General features: G+C 35.8%; 1 protein-coding gene across 1 annotated transcript; it reads right to left on the bottom strand.

Annotated features, from left to right (window-relative positions):
* Nucleotides 1–4,956: 4,956 nt before the first annotated feature.
* LOC123528916 (calcium-independent phospholipase A2-gamma-like) lies at nt 4,957–16,602 on the bottom strand. The gene is made up of 8 exons (XM_045308991.2): nt 16,444–16,602; nt 13,280–14,547; nt 12,559–12,710; nt 11,684–11,941; nt 9,588–9,645; nt 7,640–7,831; nt 6,864–7,080; nt 4,957–6,376 (listed from the first exon to the last, which is right to left on the bottom strand). Exons 2-8 carry the CDS (start codon nt 14,528–14,530, stop codon nt 6,078–6,080), a joined length of 2,427 nt encoding a protein of 808 aa, XP_045164926.2. The 5' UTR covers nt 14,531–14,547; nt 16,444–16,602; the 3' UTR covers nt 4,957–6,077.
* Between the last annotated feature and the right edge of the window lie 5,913 nt (nt 16,603–22,515).

The raw sequence follows: 22,515 nt of genomic DNA, 5'->3' as shown, positions 1-22,515 counted from the left end.
CTTTATGCCTGTTTCTCGTCGATTCGAGCTTTCTCATTGATTCGAGCCCTTGTGTTCCAGTAAAATTCATGCTCATGTAGCATGTTCTTCCATTAGAAACTTGTGTCATTCACATTTTAAAATGCCTTGGAAAATGTTAGTCATGAAACCACTGAAAAAATGAGTAAATACCTGTTTTAATATTTTGCATCAAAAATTGCTTACTTGTAAAGGTAATTACATAGTGGGTAATATTGTGAGCCCAAATTTCAAATTAAAAGCATCCTGAGCATATTTCGACTGTTGTAACGAGTGAACAAGAAGTCAATCTTGATAGAAATTTGCGTTATGGAAATAAAATATGCAAACATTAACACTTAATGACCTTCCAAACAAAGGGCTCGAATCGATGAGAAATTTTTAAAATGATGCGGAGTTTGACCTCCTTCAGTCTTGTGCAAAAAAATACATATAAAAGATGATAAAAGTGTAATTCTTATTTCCCATTGTTAAATGCAAATATTTTTGTAACTAAAAACAAAAATTATTTAATTGAACAGGTTTACAAAAATATGCACAACCCTAAACGATCTAAGAGGCTCGAATCAAGGAGAAAGCAGCATATATATATTTACTGCCATAATTTGGTACGTGGATAGAAAGTTGGAGAACTGTTGAAAAGAACACTGTTGTTATATCTTGTATTTTGCACAGTTTTTTATGCAGTGGCACAGGGAGCCGGATATTATCCTGCTAAAACTAGCTTTATTTGAAGGACCTGCTGTTAAAAGCATTTTGATGCAATTTATTGGTGAAAGAAGAAAAACTATGATAAAACAAGATCCTATACCGATAATCATCTCAAAAAAACAACTTGATATGGTATTGATTTCAGCTGGAAACCCAAACTTTAGCATTATTCATAATAACACAGGATTATTTTAAAGTAAGTGAATGTTTACTGTTCACTTTTTAATAGTACTGGCTGAACCACATTTTGAATTTTTGACCATTTTAATCCACACCATACAATGTGCTTACGTTTTATGGTAAAAGCTGTTTTACAAGCTGTAAAGTCAGTACTTTGTAATGAATTTATGCCACATTTTGCAGTATTACATTTGAATGAAATTTTTGAATAAAATTGAATCATGCTGACTTGTTTTTTCTTTGCTAATGATGATCTAGTACTTGTATTTTGTTTTGTAGTCAGTCTGACAGGTCCAAAAAGCTATTTAACTTGTGTTTGATTGCTGTGAACGTTGTTAATACCGATTTATAATCTATGACAAGGCATGTGCTGGGAGCAATGAGTAGTGACTAATTACCCTCTCAAGGCAGCAGCCATCACTGCAACCACGTTGATCCCCAACTAACAGGATGCTTCCAGCCTAATTTGGTTAAATTTCAATAAAAGTCTTAAAAAGTTTAAAAGACAACATAAGCATGTCAGTGCAGAAAACTCAGTTGTAGCTGAGGATGCACCCTGTAAAATTTGGTTGAATTCTATATCTACCTTTAGAAGATAAAAGTTAAAATGTTCATTACCCGACAACATTAGCTCACTCCTGTGAAGTTATAAAAGCACAATCCTTTGAACTTGTGTTGAATTTCCTATAGCTAAAGAAAAGAACTAAGGAGCAGTAGTAACACGAGCTGGCTCCTGACAGCTCAATCCACTATCCGAAGGCTTGCCTGTTAAACGGATTCTCTAAGAATAGGTATGTTGTCCAGTTCATGTAAAAGTTGGGAGACTTTAGGCTGTGATCTTGTTCAGTTGCACTTAACATTGGTGTGAAGTTTCAACAAAGTACCTGCATTAGTTAGACATTTCAACGTGGTATCTACAATGGTTGAAAACATGGCACTCAACTCTTTGGGAAAACTTCAACCGAATTCCTAAGTTTGAAAGGGGCAAAATGACTGCTGGTAGAGAAACAAATGTGCATTGCCACTAAGAGCAAGTAAAGCAAGTTTCAATTAAATATCTTCTTATAATAAGTAATGAAGAAAATATTAGACTTTATAAACTTTAACTAAATAAGGAAGCAAGATTTGATATATTGCATTTAGAGTTGTACAACTTGTCACATTAATGAACATTGTCACTATGAGCAAGTTTCATTTGAATAGAAGAAATTAACCAACGCAGACACCTGGGTGAGTGCAGTAGACCTCTTAACTCTTCAAACAGCTAAGCAAAAAATCACTGGCCATCTTGAATGGTTTGATCAAACAATTTGGAGAATATTTGCATGCAGCAACACTTCTGATTTGTAGATTTTGTTCTAGTGATATACCCTCCAATTCATTGCTCAAAGTTATCAAAATGTGGAAAAAAAATCTTTTCCTATATTTGATTTAAAAAGAAAATATCTTTATTGGAAAGGGAATGTTGTATTATTTGGTGGAGGGCATAGGACCAGTATGGGATTTTAATCATACAGAGATATGATTGTTCTCCAGTAACCGTATCACAAAGTACTTGGAGCCTTTATACAGCTTTAAAGTCCCCAGAAAAATCTAAAAGCAAACAAAAACCTCCATTTCCAAAGTTACTGCTCTAGGTTAAACCTGCATCTGATACAAAAACAATACTTTTTTATGTGTTTGTCTTTATTTATTCAGTTTTATTCATATTATTATTTTCTATGAATACAGTCACATAACGAAATACAAACGAAGCTATAATGCCACAATAAAAAGTATTTTTAAATTATTTTTTTTTAAAATTGGAGGTAACACTGATCAAACTGACTAAAACTTTGACTTAAGTGACTAGCAGATGTAATGATGAAAGAGGTTGGTTACTCCTTATTGGTACATATGCTAACATTTCACTGGCAGTGAATTTTATAGATGTGAAGTTTGGTTTTGTAACTTCTCTTCATATATCTGTTTATGATCCTTATACAAAATTCTTACAAGACAGATGTCACAAACAGAACTGACAAAATGTTTGGAGATGAAATAAACTCTAAACAAAAGGAAAACAAGAGGACCATGATGGTCCTGAATCGCTCACCTCTTCCCACATGACCCAGTTTTGAGTATGACATCGTTTTTGACCAACTTTCATGAAGATCCCATGAAAAATGTGACCTCTAGAGTGGTCACAAGGTTTTCCTATTTTTAGACCTACTGACCTAGTTTTTGAAGGCACATGACCCAGTTTTGAACTTGACCTAGATTTCATCAAGATGAACATTCTGACCAACTTTCATAAAGATCCCATGAAAAATATGACCTCTAGAGTGGTCACAAGGTATTTCTATTTTTAGACCTACTGACCTAGTTTTTGACCGCACGTGACCCAGTTTCGAACTTGACCTAGATATCATCAAGATGAACATTCTGACCAACTTTCATGAAGATCCCATGAAAAATGTGACCTCTAGAGTGGTCACAAGGTTTTTCTATTTTTAGACCTACTGACCTAGTTTTTGAAGGCACGTGACCCAGTTTCGAACTTGACCTAGATATCATCAAGATGAACATTCTGACCAACTTTCATGAAGATCTCATGAAAAATGTGACCGCTAGAGTGGTCACAAGGTTTTTCTATTTTTAGACCTACTGACCTAGTTTTTGACTGCACGTGACCCAGTTTCGAACTTGACCTAGATATCATCAAGATGAACATTCTGACCAACTTTCATGAAGATCACATGAAAAATGTGACCTCTAGAGTGGTCACAAGGTTTTTCTATTTTTAGACCTACTGACCTAGTTTTTGACCGCATGTGACCCAGTTTCGAACTTGACCTAGATATCATCAAGATGAACATTCTGATCAATTTTCATAAAGATCCCATGAAAAATGTGACCTCTAGAGTGGTCACAAGCAAAAAGTTTACGGACGGACAGACGACGGACACTGCGCGATCACAAAAGCTCACCTTGTCACTTTGTGACAGGTGAGCTAAAAACAACTGCATGGCATTAATCTTTGCAAGAAACAGTACATTCTTGATAATGATCGTCGATAACATGATCAATTTTGAGGAAACATTGATTATAAGGGATTTCAGGCCTCATCTCCATCACAAGACTGAAATGGCCTTATATACTGGGGACAAAATGCAAGATTGTTGGTGTAGACTGTAAAGTTAGTGAATCATTCAATTTTCTCAACAATAATAATTTCTACTACAACTCAAACATTAGTACAAGGGAAGTAACTACAATATCATTAATGTGACTTCCTCTGAGAATTACCTCCATGTAAAATGTATATTTAACATGTCCCAACTGGGAGAAATGATATAGAAAGGTGCTGTTCTAACATAAATTGGTGCAGATATAACAGTCATGTAACAAACTAACATAAATTGGTGCAGATATAACAGTCCTGTAACAAACCATAAAGTCTGTGTCATGATGGCTAAATAAGATGGTTCCTCTCCACTACAGACAATTATAAAAATATTGGGATTCCCATAAGAACTAATTTTAAATCGGGATTTCCTACTCAAATTACACTGTTATCAGTTTCTCTGTGTACCATATCAAGAAATTAACCAGTTGCACTTCAATCAAACACATTCACAACTGACTCGTCCTAGATAGTACTGTCAATATTACTTCAAAAATACAACAAAAAAATGTAAAATGTGATATAAAACAATAGGTACGGTTTTGTTGTAGTGGCACAGTAATCACAGCTACAAAAATTTACCTCTGCATGTGAACACAAAAAAAGTTACAATTCTTTAACTAATGGGATTTACACAATGTTATGTATTATAAGACATTCGTATCATATACAACAACCTACCTAATCAGTCATTTATGTTTCTGATGCATCATTATTGACTTTTCTGCACTATATTTATCATAATAAAACAAATACAATAAAACAGAACATTCAATATTAAAATGTTATACAATGATACAAGTTACAATGGAAAATAGCACTTGATGCAACATATAGTGAAAGCACGTGGCAACAGAATGGTACAAGTTATAATTGAAATATTGGTTGGTACAATTTAATGGCATTTACATGTATACATGATTCACAAAAGCAATCAGTTTTTTTTCTAGTGCATAGTTATAAGTATATAAAAGTAACAGGAAATCAGTATGGAAACTATTTCAATTTATGTAAACTTCACAACAGAATGGCATCAATGCAAACAGAAAGATATCAAAAAAGCTCGGACAAATCTTAGAAGGAATGTGTATCTTTGTTCTAGGAAAAATTTATCTGTAAGCATACAGAAAATGGATATACATAACAAACAGAAAACAAAACACATATTGTGCACAGGAATAATTTACCCATTTGTAAAACAATACTAATTCAAAATTAAAATAAAATCTTTACTTACAATCTCGAATTGTATAATAATATAGTTCAGTCCTTGTTTTCAAGCTTATACGAACAGGACCAGCCCTACAGCATATACTATCACAGACCGCATGTGAACTCTTGTCACCTAACTTCCTAACATAAAATCATGAATTAAGTCTTTAAGGACATACGCTAGAATTTGGGACGAAATTTTTCCCAATAATAGAATTTCTTCAAACTTTTGATACTGAAGGACAGTCATCTAAGAAACAAAAATATATGCAATAAAAATCATAGGTCACCAGTATTGAAAAAGAGTTATCTGCCATTGAAAATAAATGCTGTTCGAAGAAACTCTATTATTGGGAAAAATTTCATCCATCTCATATACAGGGAATTCTAGCGTACGCCTTTTACATTTTTCTGGCACGCCATTATGTAACATAAAGTCAAATGTAAAATATTCTGGGCAACTCCTCTTTGGCAAGAGATCTTTGTGAAAGTTAAACAGATACAGGCACCTTTTCAAAAATATTCTAACAGTTCAGCAGTGCCCTTCTTGTAGTTTAATGATTACTCCAAAATACTTAATTGAAAGAATTCTGCAAAATAAATCAATGATCTTAAAACATTTCTGTCCAATCCATCTACAGTCCTCTGCATCATATTGTTTTTATTGCAACTTTAACTATCCTCGTTAATAGGTATGTAGTCTACAAATTGTGCAGTTCATTAATTTATGATTCAGTAAGCACATATAAACTTTTTAATCAATCATCAAAAACATTCATAGTCCTCACCATCATACAGTTTTTCTCACAGTTCGCAAACTATTCAGATTAAAAAGTATATAATCATGGGTTTGTCTTCGCCGGTTTGTGTAGTCCATGATTTTCTGATTCGGTAGCCTGTCCTGTTTTAATCGAGTGACAACTTTCTGCATAAATAGCTCATTTCTGTCCATGTATTCATCCGCTTCACCCAACATGACTTTGATCTTTTCCGGCTGCACTTCACTGAGATCATAATTTTCTCTCAGATACGGACTGAGTCTGAAGTAGCAGGCGGGATCTAATGTGTTCTTTAGTACCATATGTATCCCTGGAGATAGACAAACATATGAAATTCTATAGTTACACTGACCTTTTTAACGTCTGACATTGAACAATATTGGGTTGATCAGTAGTATTTCTATTTATACCCATTTTCTTAATGTACTCCAGTACAATACTCATAACAACACTTAGTCTAAATAATGAGACCTTGGGTAGACCGATTTTACATTATGATACGATATTTAACCCTGGAGTACAATTATTTGGACTAAACAACACTACATGTATACTGAATAATATAATCATATAAATTAAAACGCTTAAGTAAAACTCTATTCCGTATTAACAAAACTTTACATAACAACAAAACCTTACATAACAATGAATTCTGGATCATCCCCTTTCCACCTAGCACAAACAGAATCTGATGGATTATTATTTCCATGGTTTCCTGTTGTCATACTAGGTCTGATGATTTAATGTAAGCCCAAATAAACATTCTAATTTCGAGCAACAAAGTTTTATGGACAAACCTTCAGTGTCTGTTGCACTGTCTATAAATCCATCAGCCAGGTCCCTCATTGATCTAGGTATCACATTATAACCTTTCGCCTTCTCTTGTCTATCTAGGTTTGGATCATATCTTCCGTTACCAAGAGAGAGAACACATTGAAACGACTCGTGCGGCCACAATAACTTACACTCATGAATACCGGCTGCTGTAGGATTGTTTATCAAACACCCACCATCCTGTAAGATCATAATTACAGTGTTATTCATTTCTAAAGCTCATCCTGTATTGCACACTTTGAGCCATTTGCTTCAGATTCAGTGAACTTAGAAACATGCCTTTAAAAGACACTTGCAACAACTCTAAGGAGACAGTATTTTTCTCAGGAGAATTTGTCACTACAGATAATAACTATCAAAAACCTTTGTATACCTAAATTCATTCAACCTGAAATGCTGCAGAAAGGAATTTGGCATTTTACCAATCCTTTCAAATTAATTAAATAAAAGAAGCAGTTTAAAAGTAGTCTGTACAAATTTTTACTACCAAAATTATTATATAGCCATCACTTGCTAAAAAAGACAACTGCCCACAAAACATCCTTGATGAACAAAGCATGACTTTAATAGCATTTGCAAGAGCTGGATGGGCAGACAGACGGACAGAATCAATATGTTTTCCCCTTCAATGCAACAACTTTCATTCAAAAAAAACATTTGGTAACTCCTGCAGCATTGCAATATAGAGATTGGCATGTACCAATATCGGTAACCTGACAGTTTATAAAAAGATATTTACCCTGAATATATGTTCTCCAATCTGGAATGGACTGTAATAAACAGGTGCTGAGCCAGAAGCCCTAATAGCCTCCCACATTTTGAGATTGCAGCTTCCCTGATAGTCTGAGATCACACCAGGAGGGTGGTTGTAGTTACGAAACATAAATGTCTTCCACTTCGGAACATTGACTAGGGTTGAGGTAATAGCCATCTAGGAAAGTAAAATTATATTTTTCAAGTAGCTTCTCTACAAGTCTTTTTCTAGGATAAATGATAACTTTACCAATCTATTTTATCTCCTGTTTCTTACCTCTTTAGGCATGCTTTTTGTTTTGTGTAAATCTAATTAAAAACCACTTTTAAAAAAAATATTTCAGTTATATACAGGCATTTAACCTACACAATTTTATATATACAGTCACACAGTGTTACTGATGCATTCATTTAACCTATACAATGTTATATCCACAGTCACACATTGTTACTGATGCATTCATTTAACCTACACAATGTTATATACGCAGTCACACAGTGTTACTGATGCAGTCATTTAACCTACACAATGTTATATAGGCAGTCACACAGTGTTACTGATGCAGTCATTTAACCTACACAATGTTATATGCGCAGTCACACAGTGTTACTGATGCAGTCATTTAACCTAAACAATGTTATATAAGCAGTCACACAGTGTTACTGATGCATTCATTTAACCTACACAATGTTATATACGCAGTCACACAGTGTTACTGATGCAGTCATTTAACCTACACAATTTTATATACACAGTCACACAGTGTTACTGATGCAGTCATTTAACCTACACAATGTTATATACACAGTCACACAGTGTTACTGATGCAGTCATTTAACCTACACAATGTTATTTAAATATAAAGTCATAACTATAGTCATTGAACCTACAAATACACAATGTTCCTCTATCTCCTACCAGTATTTACTTGCAAGAAACTGACAACTTCTTCACACGGGTCAGAGGTGGATACATTCAGATATTTGGGAACATCTGCTTGGCTAATTGGCCCCCACCCATGTAAAGAAAATCAAATTACTTGATATGCCCTTTTATTGCAATCTTGTGTTATTCTCACATACAGAAATCATTTTCAAGAGTCATTTGTCCTACTTACTTTACCAAAACTGTCGCACATTATATTACAATTAGGACTGGGACGATTACTCGGTTAATCGGATCCGATGCGATTACTAGGTGAACAGATTTCAATTTCGCAAAACCGGTAATCACTCTCAAACAATAAACATCATGAATCATACTGTATCTTTATACATTTCTTTGACCAGCACATAGATCCACAGTATATTTCTGCTAAAACACGTCAACTGAACATAATCAGTAGTCTCGGATTTGCATATCATGATATATTTAAAATAAAATACACCAAAATATGACTCAATTGTCACACTGCCTGCAAATGATAGTTGGTAAGTTTCTAATGAAGTCAGCTTCTGGAAGTACGTTGATACGGTCGTCAGGAAAGAAAACAGCTGAGTTTCAATACGGTGGACGAATAACAGGTTTGATTCGATTTCAAACAGAAGATTAACCGGTTTCAAAATTTTGAAATCGTCCCAGCCCTAATTACAATGCACTGTTTATTTCCATGAACTAACAATAGGACCTGAAAATACATTTCTATTACCAACATGCAAATTCATATGGGGTGCATCAGGACACTGTGACTGATATTTAAAATTTCATTCAGGTTGAAGAAAAACGTATACAATTTATGTAATATCATTCAGAGTAGATGTGTATGTAATATTCATCATGAAACTTGCATTTCTTCTTTCTTCTTCAAATCATATCCTATTAAAGTTCAGCACTATCCCTGCAGCAGAACTCTTGCATATTTCTTGATACAAAGCTACATTTTTAATAACCTTTAATAGTTCATTGATGAGAAAACCTGACACAACAATCCCACCTTTGGTGTAGATGGATCCCTTGCACTACTCATTAACGTATCCTCTCCACATTCAGCCCTGAAATATTTTGTAATAAGTTCATGCTGGGGAATTAAAAATTCAAAAAGAGGGAAAATAAGCTTTAATCATTCCTTTTCTTCCCATACTGTGAAATCATTTACTTTCGTGGGCATGAAATTTCGTGTTTGGTCAAAACGGCAATTTCGTGGGGATATGAATTTGTGGATTTCAACTTTTGAACATAAAATGGATGGAAATGTTACTTGTTCGTTGGGATTAAATTTCGTGGATTGACTCAACCATGAAATCCACAATTATTAGTCCCCCATGAAAATTAATGATTTCACAGTATCCCATTTCCTAATTTAGTATGTTAAAAAAAACTCTATTTTTACTTGAGATTGAGTCCAATTCATTTAACATGATATTTCAAAGAAATTTTACATTCTACAACTGTTCATAAACAAGAGGGACATAACAGCCCTAGATCTCCCACCTGGCATTAACAGCTAAACTGAATAATTTTGGAACAATGGCATGGAATTATTATGAAATTGGGCCAAGGGTTTTTAGAGGACAAGATTTTCTAAGTTTTTCACATAGTCAGTTATAGGAAAATAGCCATACCCCCTGGTAGCCATATTTTTCAATGAAACAGAATAATGTAAAGGAATTTAGTAGAACATCACCCAAGGAAAGTTGTTGTGGAACTATTTGGAAATCGAACCAGCATTTCAGAGAAGAAGATTTTCAAAGTCTTCCATACTGCTTCATAGGGAAAACTAACCTTGCTCCCTAGTGGCCATGTTTTTTAACAAAAAAAAAAAGAATATTTGAAGGATATTGGTAGAGGGTCAACCAAGGAACATTTCTGTAAAACTATGTTGAAATCTGGCCAGTAGTTTCAGAGAAGCAGATTTTTAAAAGTTTTCCATATAGTCATGCAGGGAAAACTAGCTCTGCCCCCTGGTAGCCATGTTTTTAACGAAACAGAGAGATTTGAAGGAATTTAGTAGAGTCATCCGAGGCACATTGCTCTAAAATTATTCTAAAATCAGGCCAGCAGTTACAGAGAAGAAATTGTTTTTTCATAAAACCATATATGGAAAACTATCTCCCCTGGTAGCCATGTTTTTTAATGAAACAATGATTTTGAAAGTATTTGGCAGAGGGTTACCAAAGGAACACTGCTGTCACTTTTTTCTTGAAATTGGTCCAGCAGTTTCAAAGAAGATTTTCAAAGTTTTACATAAAGCTAAATAGGGAAAATTAGTCCATTTCTCTGGTACCCATATTTTTCAACAAAACATTTCTGTCAAATTATTTCAAACTTCTAACCAAAGGATTTTTAAAGATTTTTCTTTTGGTTGTCTGGAAACAAGAAGTCTGCATGGATGACAAAGATTTGAAGGAATTTGAAATAACCAGTGGACATTCAAGGAACAAACCAGTGAAGTTTGGTTGAAGTTGGCAAGGTGGTTTAAGAAGAGATGTTCTTTAAAGAAATTGTGGTTGATGGAAGTATGACGGACATCCAGTGATCCTAAAAGTTCATCATGAGCACTTCCTGCTCAGGTAAGCAAATCAAAACATACTGCAGAATAGCTCTAAAATGCTTCTTTTATAGTATTTGTCTTAAAATACAAAATGAGACAAATATAAATGAACACATACTTATTGTGTATTTTGATAACATTTATTCAACACAGTACTTCAAAGATTTAAATCTATGTGACATTTAGTTGTCAAGCCAGCAATTCTGTAACACCATTATATTACAGCTTACACCATTAAACATGTAAAAGCTCTGAAGGTAAAACCATTTGAGCCTTGCCATGTGAAAACCAACATAGTGACTTTGCGACTAGCATGGATCCAGACCAGCCTGTGCATCCGCGCAGTCTGGTCAGGATCCATGCTGTTCGCTTTTAAAGCCTATTGGAATTGGAGAAACTGTTAGCAAACAGCATGGATCCTGACCAGACTGCGCAGATGCGCAGGCTGGTCTGGATTCATGCTGGTCGCAAAGCCACTGTGTTGGTTTTCCCATGGTGCGGCTCATTTAGAGATAAAAAGATCAACCAATCACACTTACTTGAGCACTTCTTCAAATATAGAGACATCATGGAGTGCCATGTTTCTCGTCTTTTTCAGCAGACTTTCCTTCACGAACATCTTAGCACTTCTGTCAAGGTAAAGTTCCTTACATTCTGGTAAGGGGATTTTCAACAGGAATATAAGAGCTGCTAATAAAGCACCAGTGCTGCTACCGATAACAAAATCAAACATCTGGTTGACAGGTTGATTACACAGTCTCTCCAAACGTTGCAGTATCTCTATGGCAATTAGTCCCCTGGTTACAAAAAAAACAAACTTTCAATATAGTAACACTAGCAGCGGACCATTTTCGGCAAAACTTTTTTAGAAAACATTCAAGTCAGAAAACTGAAGATATTGTATAATCATTAATATTTGTGGGTGTCTAATTTTAGTGGATGGACAAAACAGCAAATTAAATGCTGACACAGCTCTACATGTACTAGACAATTTTCTTTTTTTTTCTTTAGAATAGGAATTCCACAAATTCATATCCCAACAAAGTTGCCAAAAACCAAAAATTTTTATAGCTCATGAAACAAAATGATTATATTTCACTCGTGAACACCATAATTTATATTTTCACTCATGGCTGGGCCACTCGTGAAAATGTTACATTCTAGTATTCACTTGGTGAAATATATTTCGATCTTATACTAAAACAAACAAATATCCTCTATATATTATACCATCAAAAGTTTTATAACATTTAATAAAATGGACAAAGAACTGAGAAAGTCATCACCTACTTTTTCAGTAAAATGTATTTGAAAATCTGATTGCAAGAGGTCATGTAAATTTTATGTCAGATTACAAAAATTCTGTGACTGTGAGCAGTTAATTTAAATGTAACCAATCAAATGGACACATTACCTGGTTCCCCCACCATCAATAGACAGCATCCTTATACCACGACCTTGTGGTGGTGTAATATAACCGACTAGAGCTAGAGCTTCATTTGCCTTTGCCATAATCTTAGGGTTTCCACACTCGCGTAATTTTAGAAGGCATGGTAAAACTTTGTGCTGTAAAATAAAGTAGATCAAACTTGTTTTTAAAAGCAGTTATTAATAAGAACATGACATGACCACTGAATGATTCTAGCAACAAAACTGAAATAAAACCATCTATGACACCATAATCTAATTCTAAATCTGTTTTTCGTTTCATTACGTTTTAAGTCGCAATGACACAGTCTAGTGAACTTCCAGCTTTAATAGCGGTGGGAGACCGAGGATGTCCCTACTGGCATTATTAAGGAGAGTATGCATCAGAGTGGTACCTCCAAGCTTAATGACATTCTTAATGACCAAAAGCTTGGCTTGAACCCACAGAGGTGAGGGGAAAGTTATATGAAGTCGGTCACTTGAACCACTTGGCAATGGTGGCCCTTACAAAACTTTTTTAGTAAACAATGATAAAAGTATTGCACATGAGAATATACACATATTAAAGACTGAACTGAATTCAGAAATTTTAAACATCCAACTTATTTCAGACAGTTGCCTGTTATAAGCACTCAATATGAAAATTTAAAATTAACAGTGCACATATTTCTACTTCTATGAACTGAAATTATACAAGTTAAGGTTACCTCTACAGCTATATGTCTGAACTGGGGATGCTGTGTCAGATGCATGCAGAAATCTTCAAGTCTTTTCATTTTTGACATGTTTGATTGGGCAGATACCAGGTTATCCGACAAGCTACTGGTTCTCACAGAAAAAGTACTTTCAGACTCTAGTTCACTGTGCATAATATTTCTTGCTATTTGTTCTGGAGTTTCTGCCACAGGCTTAGTTGCGCTAGTAAGTGGAACATTTTGCTGTAGATATGAAAGAACATTCCAGTAAGATTTATCCGCATCTGTTCCATTCGTGTTCTTCGGAGCTGCTCTGCTACTATTTGTATCTGCTATAGTAGCTTTTACAGTGTCAAGATTGTCATCATCAGCACTTGATGAGTTACTTATATCCTTTTGTGTTGCTGAGAAACCTACTGCATCTTTGATCCAATCGATAGTGGATGCTGAAGAACTTTTCTGTTCCCCCTTTGTATCATCTTTAGGCTTTTGCTGCACATTTTGTTCTAAAACTTGAGTTGAAGCATTTTTCATTTTGTTTGCTTTTGAGAAATAGCTGAATGTTATTCTGCTAGCAAGACCAGTACTTGCTGTTGGTTCATTCTTTCTCTTAGCTGCCTCTGTATTAGTTTCAGCAAGTGGGTCATCTAGCTTTTCCTTACTCATAGGCGACTTATTCATTGTTTTTACATTTGAAATGTTGTCCAGTTCAGTAATCTCTTTACTTCGTTCTTCATGAATTTCTAAAATTTGCTCCACCCATTTTGCATTAAGTTCTGACGAAAGTGTTTCACCTTCTTTGTTCATGTATAGATACTCTTTATTCTCAGTTTTCCCGTGTGTTTCATTTGGCTTAATAGTCTCATTTACAACTTCCTCTTCGGTCTTTATGTTCCTGTCTTTTTGATTTCCATTCTGCATGTCTGATGACTTCTCACCTTTGCCATTTTCACTTTTCCAAGAAAGTGATATACTCCCTACACTTGCCTTTAAACCTGAAACAGTATCCCTAAGTTTATCCCAATGAGCAATAGTTTGTCCATCTGTTTCAACAGCAGCAACACCTACTTTTGCTTGATCAACTCTTACTTTTTCTCTAGCTGTTTTCGGACCAGAATGACCGCCTCTGTTTTGAACTTCCTTTTTTTGACGGCTTCTTTCAACAGTTCTGATACTTCTGCACCACAAGCATACATGTTTATGAGGTCTTCCACTTTCAAGAACTGTGCCTATTTTACAGTGTGTAGCTCTAATTGCAGCCATTCTTCCCTGCCTTAAGTCTGAAAAATGGAAACACTAAACGTTACTATTATCATTAATAATTAATGATGATCACTGAAATCCTCTTTAAATGGAAGTGGGATACAAACACGTTATGACAGTCATAACTACATGTAGCAAAGTTATTGACTGAACACAACAGGAAGGAAAAGTGTTACAAATGAGACGAAAATCTATATACATAGTCCCTAAAATTGGTTTTCAACAGGTAGGTTGAAGGGACTGACCTCCAGATCATAACAAAATAAGAATTAGACAGAAGTTGTTTTTACGAGTTTTTCCATTCATGATTAATATATATCAAAGACCTTCTCATAGTTAAAGAAACTATCAGGAAAAGACCTTAATTGATACAGAATGGGTGGATCACACAGTAGGTTAGCCTAACTCTTTGTTTGCTCTGATCTTTTATAGTTGCCATCCCTCTAAGCCTTACCCGCATCTGCATTTTACTGTTAGGAAAATGAACACATTCAAAAATAAAACAAAAATCATAACTTAATTGCTATGTAGAAACTTCAAATGAATTAAATACAATGCAGGGATCACTTTTGGCAAATACCTTTATGAGATTCACATTTGCCTTGAATCAATGAGATTTTGACAATATGAATGGGATTTTTTTCTTTTTAAAATAAAGTAAGAAGTTAACTTTGAGCTTTTACTTCAAAGCTGCTCTGTCGAAGTGGAAGTTCAGTTATATTTAATCTTTCTGGATCTGATACACTTCCATTAGGCTAGGACAGGACAGCTTTGAAGTCAAACTCATAATGATCCTACCCTCCCCCTCAATTACAAACATTCTGTATGGAATTTCAGGCGTTAAGCATTTTCTTCATCAAGGGTCTCCACCAGGGGTTTCTCCACTTTGTTGTTATTCTCATTGCTACTCATTTGCGAGAATGGAAGCAAAGTTTGGCCTTCCAAACGCTCAAATTTCTTCTTCGGTGGCATTTTGACACTTGGCAAAGACGCCAAATACACATCATATGATCAGCAAGTAACGGCAAGTCCGCATTGCAGTGAAAAGTTGCAATTTCGGCAAAAGATCCACGGCCACGCGGCTGCGATTTTCAATCGCATTAAAGCAAATTCATGCGATTTTTACCAAAAAAAAAAAAAAAGCGAGAATATCGCAGCCAAAAATGATCCCTGAAAATGCATATAATGCAGGTGCTAGGGAATATCTATACCCTGACATCAGTTTCAATATGCATGGAGTCTGGACTGTCAATGGCACTAAATTGCAAAAACAAAACACAGAAAGTTAAAAAAAACACGTCAGTAGGGCAATTTCATGCTTTAATGTCAACATAAATTCATTATCAGAGATGTAATTATAATAAATACTTGGTACAATATACCAGAAAATGTTCCCAAAGGATTTTATCGGGGAATTCCAAACAGAAATATGCAGAATCAAGTTTCAAATTGATGTGACAGTCATCATGCTGTCCCTTATAAACGTCCTATTATTTGGGCTAACAGTTGGTTAGAACATGAAAATCATCCAGCATCACTGGTAACACTGTCCTTAAAAACGTCCTATTTTTTTGGGCTAACAGTAGGTTAGAAAATGAATTTTATTGGGTGTCATCACAATCAGCCAAAATTTTGAGTATTTGAGTAAGGCTACTGTAGGCGTAATTGTAACACCAACATGCTAACTTCAATATAATTGAAGAGACTTTCACCTCTAATGATCAAACTTAAAGATTTACACTACTGGTACAGTTGTAATCACAGTAATGACACATAACAAAGTGAATTATATTTTGGTTACATGTTACCCGATTCTTTATATCCGACAACTGGATAGATCTAGTAGAATCAACTATCTAATTTAATTTGAAAGAATTCTTAGTCACAGCAAAATAGCATTCTATAAAAAATACCTTTAGTTTTAAATCCAAAGTGATGGTTAAATTCCTGTTGGGTGTCCGCTTATTTATGTTAATTTTAATGAAAATTATTTGTTATTATTTGTGTTATTTTATCAGGTGACCTCAACCTTCTGACACGATTACTGATGTAACGCGAATTCTGATTGGGTAAAATGTGGGTGAGGCGATAAGGCCACCGGCGACCAGGTCACGGCGGTCGCGTCACTAAGTATTTAATATTTGTTGCCTGCTTAATATCAGTCAACAACGTCTTCGAAATAACAAACAGAGTTCAAGTCTTGCAAAAAAAAAAAAAAAAAAAAGTTGTATGAGATGATTGCACGTGTTTTAAGTCATGTAGCTTATATTCTGGCCAATCATCCAATGAACGAACGGAATTAAAGAAGGTGTGCATTAGGGTAATTCGCCCTTGAGTCAAACAGGTTAGTCATTCGCAGTGATCATACGGAGGTCCATATAACGGCAACACCGTTTACAATATGCGGAATGTTCCGGCTATTATCCTGGTTTATAGTTAAGTATGTTTTACTACCGTATCTTGGACTAAATATATCAAAGTATTGGAAGTACTCACTAACCTCGTTGTCGCCTTTGAGTCGAACACATTCGCCCTTGACTCGAACACAAGAATCTCACCAATAAAACGAGCTTTCTTATATGGAAACAGTACAACAAACCCCTTTATTGATTGGTTTAATCATATCCCATAACAAGGCGCCATTTTCTGAAGTTTCAACAAGTTGTTTCAGCCTCTAAATAACACGAGTTTCAAGAAATTCAAACAGTATCCTTAGCTATTTTATAAAGCTATATGCATTAGTGTGGTGAGTTAGTTACATTTAAACTTACGATAGTACTTAGAGCGTTAGAGGTGATCTACATGTAAAAAATATTGCGTTTCGTGTCCGTCCTGTTTTTGGTTAACTTTTCTGGTGGACGAGTGGTTCCAGTAGCATCACTGACACAGGATCTCTCACTGATAGAGGCCCGGGTCATGGGTTCGCGTCTTTGTAATAACCATGTCTCGTTATGTGAGAAAGTTAGCATTTTCTTACAGACGCTAGTATTTGCCCGTAAAATGTACGATCTTTAGGTGAACTGAAATTGCAAGAAAGTTGTTGAAAACGGGCACAAAACTCGTCGAACCATCAGTTAGACTTTGAGGAGGTATTACATAATTCTCTCAATGGTTACGACTTTGTTTTTCCTTACATGAATGATAAGATATGGCAAATAACATCACAACTATAATTTATAAACGTGAGATTTGCAGACACGACAAGGAGAGCACATGGTATGCTATCAAATCATTGGACGGGTTGTACGAAAGAGAATGGTACTACGACCATGATGATCTATTTCTTCTGCACGTACAGCTGAAGTCATTGGTTACAAAATGTCCATACATCCGCAATATAATTCTAAAGAAAATTAGAGAGTGGCATGAAGAAGAACTATGTACCGAGGACGTCGTTCCAAAGAGTCACGTCTTTCTTGTCAAGTACATAACTGAATATGTGTCAGACGAGGAACTGGAAGTGTTAAACAGACTAGTAGACAATATTAAACAAAATACAAATTAGAGAGTAACGTTTATTTCGTTCTTTAAAGTGCTATAGTTTGAACGATGTGAAGCATTTCATTGAAACAAACTAGTACTCGTACACAACATTAAACATAAACAAATAACAGAGTAAACTTTATTTCATTTCTTTCTCCTAGTTTCAATCAAGTGAAAGCAAATGAAATTTAAACGTCATTCTGTAAATTGTTATTTGTTGTAACTTATTTTTGTTTCTGATTTTATGTTTACACCTTTCTTTTCTTGTTTTTAAGGCTAAGGCCTTTTCTTTCTGTTCTTTTTTTACCAGTCTTTGTCTCTTTCTTTCTTCAGCCTCTGCTGCTTTCTTTTCTTTTTCCAACTTAATTTTTACTTGTTGACTGAAAGCCTCGTCAGAGGATATGACAAAATACTGGGCTTTTTTCTTGGAATTAGATTTGTTTGAGAATTGCTGTTTGGGGATGGTAAGTAGAGGATTACATGGCTGGGGTACGGCTGCTACAGTGGCGGGCTTATGTTGTTGTTTTCTGTACATACACCAAGTAGTATACATTGAGTCATTTAGGACTCTACCTGACATGAAAGCATCTTCATAAATTCTTTTCTTTTCATCCGTTATAGCAGATTCTACCACAGACAATGCCATGTCTGCAGTACATTCAGAGACACTCTCTATGGACTGTTGACATGACACTGCCTGGGCCTCACCTGTACAAGTTTGATTGATACCTTGAGCTGCTTCAGAGAGAGGTGAACTGACGTCTGCCAACTGTTCCTCTAGCAGCTCAAGCATACCATCTTCACTTAATGTTATGGGTAGATCTATAACCTCACTGCCATCATGTATGTCAAGGGACATAATGATCTCATTTGTTTGTGGTATAGAGGTTAAACTGCTAGTGGCAGTGGTACTAGTGGTTAAACTGCTAGTGGCGGTGGTACTAGTGGTCAAACTGCTAGCGGCAGTGCTACAAGTGGTCAAACAGCTAGTGGCAACGACACTAGTGGTCAAACTACTAGTGGCAATGGTACTAGTGGTTAGACTGCTAGTGGCAGTGGTTGAAGTACTATCAGGATTCTCCCTGAATATTGCAGTAGGTGCATTAGGTGCCGAAGGTCCATCACCTGACATGACTGTTTCTGTGTAAGAGATATAAGGTGGTACGAGTGGTTGCACAGCGTTGCTACCAATGGCAGCAGATACTGTGGCTGGTAAATCAGACGCATCGACTGGTTCAGCTTGTAATACCCTTGCAGTATATAACTCTGCTGGTGCATAAGCTAAATCCGGTATAGCCCCCGGGTTGTACGGGCATATACCAGTTGCTAGAAATCCAGATGCTACATTTTCAGCTGTCATGGACTCTGTCAGGCTAACTTAAACATCCTGAAAAACTGAGCGTGTCCAACAGTTACCCCCGTTGTTGATGTAAATCTGTGCAGATGATCAGACCAGCTTGACTTCAGTGCCTTGAAGACAGACCTGAAATAGTTAAAATTTATAAATAGGATTTACTATGCTTAAGGCTATAACTCAGTCACCTTAAGTGATAAAGATGCATACAACTTTTATGCTGAAAGAGTTGACAGCATCATGAACGATCTGGCATTATTTATTTATTTATTTATTTATTTATTTATCTATCTATTTAGTGATTTATCTATTTATCTCTCTCTTTTAAAACGGTTTCTAGCAGGTTAATGGTGCCTTTGAACAATGCACTTGCGATGTTAAACATTCAGTTTGATTAATTATGGATTTGTTTTGTTTGTTTGTTTTGTTTGGTTGGGATTTTACGCCGCTTTCAACAATATGTCAGTCATATCGCGGCGGTCAGTTTATGCATTTTCCCTAGGCAAGCTTAGATCAAGAACTTGTATCGCAATCGAGAATAGATTGAATAGAATAAATGAGTATAATAATATAGTTATATTTTAGTCTGTCACGTAAAACATGTTGATAGGCATGGTTTTATGCTAATGAGTATATTGAAAATTTAACCTATCAAAAGGCTGAGTGAAATGACTCGTCTTGCTGGGTAACTCGACCAAAATTATTCCGGCTTTTCTTGCAGCATCAACAAATTCCACATGATGATGGGAATCATGTCCATCCATAATAAGTACCTGGGGCCGGGCTGGGCCAATGTTTGGCAGAAAGGTTTTCGAAAACCACAGTTCACTTATTCCCTGTTTCGTCCAGCCACTGTCGGAAACGCTCAACTTGGTTCCTGTATATAAAGCATAACTATGTAAATTGAGGTCTAAAAAATGTTTGCTTCCGGTAACATGCTCAAAATAAATTAAGGTAGGTAGGTAGGTAGGTATATGTGTTTTTTTTTTTTTTTTTTTTTTTTTTTTTTTTTGGATCTTTTGGGGTACGGGGTCCTTCAGACATTATGTTTGTGTCAAAAAAATGAATACAACTAAGGGTGTTGTGCCGTTTGAGCGTCATTAAGTTGAGTTCTAACATCACTGGCCATGTTTAAAGCATAACATTTAACTTCAACATTTTGTTAAAAAGTTGAAAAAAAAATCTCGCAGGTCATAAACATATTTAGGATCCACCCAAAAAGATAGGGTAAGTCGGGATACGGAAACAAACACTTTTCTTATACAAAATTCAAATAATTACATTGTACAATGAAAAAAGGCATCTTTAGTCGGGGTATGAACGTTTGTGGACTGATCATAGTGAATAAGCTCGAAATACATTAATACGCAATGCTATCTCGACAAGTGTGGTATATTCATAAATGTAAATGATAAAAATGGAAGAACAAATCGTATAGTTAGCACAGGGAAACATGTACGGTCACATAAGCATGATTTGGGTTAAATTCTCCATAGGAAACTGTCGAGGGACGCAATCGAAAGCTGAACTCGAGCAGCGAAATATTGAGGTGATTGGAAGTCACTTTAACAACTTGCCCATGTAGGATGAAATTGCAATCGAGAATCATATTATAATATTCTTTTTTTCAAGTACTGTAACAGAGTAAAAGTAAATTGTGATACAGGATTTTTTTGCACTTACCTTCTGGGGCATTTTCAGTGTCATAACTTCTGAGGCTCGGACAGTTTTTCCAGGAATGATAGCATGGGGTGGGATTACATATCCCGAAGCATTACCACATGCAATTATGGTGACTAGTTCCCTGGATGAAGATGACTTAGCATGTACCACCTTGGATCCCTTCCTTGCCAAAACCTTGGGACACTTTGGAGATAAGGACAGACCAGTCTCTTCCATATTCCAAATAAATGGACTTTTGTCTAGTAGACTATTTTCAACTAAGACAGATTTCAGCTGCGAAAAGTATCTGGAGATACGAAGCCTTGTCATAGACATGTGTCTCCCTGATGCTGTGGGTTCCGCAGTTCTAAGGGAGAATTCGGGGTTTCTTTGCTTCAACCCTCGCCACCATTTCTCGGACGCCACACCGTTCTTGAAGGTAACACCCTCAGATTTAGCAAAGTGTCCAGCAAATCTAAGGAAAGTCTCTTTGGAAAAGCCGATGCCCATATCGGCTCTTTGCAATGCAAAATTAATCAGCTCTTTCTCTTTGGCTAATGGCAAAAGAGTTGCCTTCCCCCATTTAGCACCCATCGTGATCTTTCCGGAAACCCTGTCATGTAGTGTGGTGACTGGCACGCTGTATTTCTTGGCGGCAGCTCTTATAGATAAGGTTTGTTGCCTAACCTCTTCTAATGCGCTACTTAGCGCCTCTTCCGAATACGGCTTCATTCTATATTTAAAAGAAAAAAAAAACAGGTATATTTGTTGTTTACACGTTTCTGAATCATATTTTAAAGTCTGAAGTCTGTAGTGAAATACGTCAGTACCGTCCACATCCGGTCCGTACCGTATGGGTTTTAGGTTGTTTTCTACCTATTAAAGACTATTTATCAGCAATTAAACCAAGAGCAGGTGTGAAAACTCTGATTACTTTTGTTTAACCCTTGAGTCGAACACCCGTTCGACTCACAGGCGGATCTCGTTCGGGTCAAAGGCAAACACTCATGTGACCAAGATTAACTCTTTATTGTACTTTTCCATGGATATTTATCCTTTAAACAGAATATTTCTTATAAAATACAGTATAATTTACACAAAACATAAACAAAAAGTTCGTGCAGTAGGACTTTTTTACTTACATGTAGGTTCTCTGGTTTCGGAATCTTGAAAAAATTCAAATTTCCCGCCACGAAAACTTCGGTTGACTAAGTAAACAAGAAGCGCTCAGGAGAGAAAGATCGCGCATTGTCAGTTTCACGGAAAATGATGTAGAAAAATGCGGAAAGGATGCAAAACACAACAAGAATGCACAGAGAGTGTTGGGAAAAGGGAAAGGTGGTCAAAAACGGCGCCAAAAACGTTCGACTCAACGGCAAAATCGACTCACGGGCGAATTACCCTACTGTCAAAAGCTGGTTTTCTTCATATGTCTTCGTTTTTAGCTCACCTGAGCACGAAGTGCTCAAAGGTGAGCTTTTGTCCG

The sequence above is a fragment of the Mercenaria mercenaria genome, chromosome 13 (genome assembly GCF_021730395.1).
Source record: "Mercenaria mercenaria strain notata chromosome 13, MADL_Memer_1, whole genome shotgun sequence".
NCBI classification, from domain to species: domain Eukaryota; kingdom Metazoa; phylum Mollusca; class Bivalvia; order Venerida; family Veneridae; genus Mercenaria; species Mercenaria mercenaria.
Note: the sequence above shows the minus strand (reverse complement) of the source record. Positions and strands in the feature narration are given on the sequence as shown.